Source organism: Ananas comosus, unplaced genomic scaffold (genome assembly GCF_001540865.1).
Source record: "Ananas comosus cultivar F153 unplaced genomic scaffold, ASM154086v1, whole genome shotgun sequence".
Taxonomy (NCBI): Eukaryota; Viridiplantae; Streptophyta; class Magnoliopsida; order Poales; family Bromeliaceae; genus Ananas; species Ananas comosus.
In genome coordinates, this window is record NW_017891724.1 from 2,221 (window position 1) to 4,363 (window position 2,143).

The 2,143-nt window shown below is 46.2% G+C and overlaps 1 protein-coding gene and 1 non-coding gene across 2 annotated transcripts; both read right to left on the bottom strand.

Moving 5' to 3' along the window:
* Window positions 1-567: 567 nt before the first annotated feature.
* On the bottom strand, window positions 568-890 carry LOC109705107 (ATP synthase subunit 9, mitochondrial). Its single transcript, XM_020225866.1, has one exon. The coding sequence runs from the start codon at window positions 867-869 to the stop codon at window positions 621-623; it is 249 nt and encodes an 82-aa protein (XP_020081455.1). The 5' UTR covers window positions 870-890; the 3' UTR covers window positions 568-620.
* Window positions 891-1,554: 664 nt separating this feature from the next.
* On the bottom strand, window positions 1,555-1,627 carry TRNAK-UUU. The gene has a single exon. It is a non-coding gene; the product is annotated as a tRNA-Lys (tRNA).
* Between the last annotated feature and the right edge of the window lie 516 nt (window positions 1,628-2,143).

The following is a 2,143-nucleotide window of genomic DNA, read 5'->3' on the forward strand; positions in this document are numbered from 1 at the left end:
ATTCCCCTCTTTCGGTAAGCATCCAGTATCTCAGCAAATGAACATTTCTCTAAGCTTATCCTGTAGCTTATACGTCGTTTGAAAGCTGCTCCAAGGATCCAACGAATAGCTAAGGTTTGTTGACGATCCCTGGCTACAATCCCAGGGACATCATAAATAGTACCTGCGACTCCAACTTTGACCACTTCGCATATGGGCTTTATATTATCTACGGCGTCAACCATAAGTTTGATTACATCGCGTTCAGTTCGAGCTGGGCGATGAAAAGTTTTATAAACAATAGCACGAACTCTCGTTCTTTTACCATCGATCATGCGAAAGTTTACCAATTTCTTGATCAATTCTTTTTGCTCACCATCCAAGTCCCCCATATAGCTGAGAATTTCCGAGCAATTGGAAGCCGCTTTCGATGACGAGGCCGATAAATTGATATTACGCGATCGTTACTGTCCATCTTTATCAGCCAACTCCCCTCTTTCCTTCCATAACAAATCTAGTACGAATGGATGACTGACCCACGGCACTTTCCAAATCACAATAAAGCAAAAAGCAAGAAGAGATAAAGACACAAAGCAAAGAGATATTGACTTTGATAACATCAGTAACTACATTCGAAGATTTCAACCGTTTTTCCTTTTTTGCGATCGGAATACGAATGAGATCAGAAAGGCCATCATTGGGGCAAACGATGCAATAGCTTCGGTGAGAGCAAAGCCCAAAATGGCATAACCAAATGATTGTTTAGCCAATGATGGATTTCGCGCTACGGAATGAATCGAGGAACTGAGGACGTTTCCAATACCGACAGCAGCTCCCGCTGAAGCTATTGTAGCAGCTCCGGCACCTATTGATTTAGCACCTTCTAACATCTCGAGACGAGAATTTGCTCGTCACGCTTTTCCAAAGCTCTACTTTTCTGGATTCTTCGTCGATTCCTCTTCCCCACCCCGCGATCTCTAGTATATCTCGTGATGATTCATGCATAGAGGGCTCTCTACTATGGCTTTTTTGTTCTGTTTGAAAGTCATCTACTGGTTCTCAAATGATTTAATAAGCAAAAGTCTGATTGTTGGCCGAGTCATTTGGTCCCCTTTTTTTTTTTAAGCAAAAAAGTAGTAGCCTTTGGACATCGAGTCATCACCTTTCTCTCTTTTAGCTGGCTGCTCGACAACTATGGCTTGTAGATTCGCAGAACAGAAGAAGAAGTTCACTCTGACTTGCGCACTACAAAAAGGCAGCCAACGACTTCGGACGTACTCCGTCTTTCGAGCCTCTGTTTAGCTTAAAAAGAGAAGGCGCTAGTACAACGAACGCTGCTTTGGTGCGTCCTACCCCAACTAACTAGTGCTTGACTTGACTCTCCCCCGCGCCCTATCCAATGAATAAGGAGAAGGCCGGCCTCTCGATGACCGAGCCAGTCTGATCTCCTTTATACAACCAAAAAACAAGGAGCGCAGTCGAGATGTTGATGAGAAAGGGGCGAGTCTCAAGGCCAAAGAGTGCTCTTTTCAGGCTACTATGCATCCTTACGAAGACAAGAGTGGTTTTTCTTTTTGGGTATAGCAGGACTTGAACCTGCGACCATTAGGTTAAAAGCCCAATGCTCTACCAACTGAGCTATACACCCGATTTGACAATCAGGGTTGGTGCGGAAAAGAAAAGAGGGCGGCCTGGCCCCTTTTCTTCTTATCATATCACAAGGGCGCGGCTCTGTATGAGGCTCGTACTGCGGAGCAAGTCTGGGATGGGAGTCCTTTCCACTCATTGAGGATTCTATCTACAAAAGAAGGTCAACGGGGGAGACGTCAGTCGCTCGAACTCAGACTATCTACGAAAAAGGTAAGGTCGTCTTTCTTTCCGGCGGGTTCGACCGAAAGGAGCTGTGTTCTATGGTTTGACCTTGTTCCGGTCGAGCACTCTCTTTTCTTTGTCCAATTCCGTCTGACCAACCCGCGAAGGGTTGTGAGGCTGGACCAGGTACGAAGAATGAATCTATGCCCTCTTCCGTTCTCAGGCACGGAAGTTGCTGGCCAGCGCCCGCTCAACTCTTCGAGAGCCGGACAAGAAAGGAGTGGTGGTTGGTGGAGATTCGACAACGGGTAGAATGCCTGGTCGAAGGTCCAGTACAGTAGGTAGCAGGCGT

What these genes read in the sequence shown, in the direction of transcription:
- LOC109705107 (XM_020225866.1), bottom strand. Translation starts at nt 869, where the DNA reads ATGTTAGAAGGTGCTAAATCAATAGGTGCCGGAGCTGCTACAATAGCT.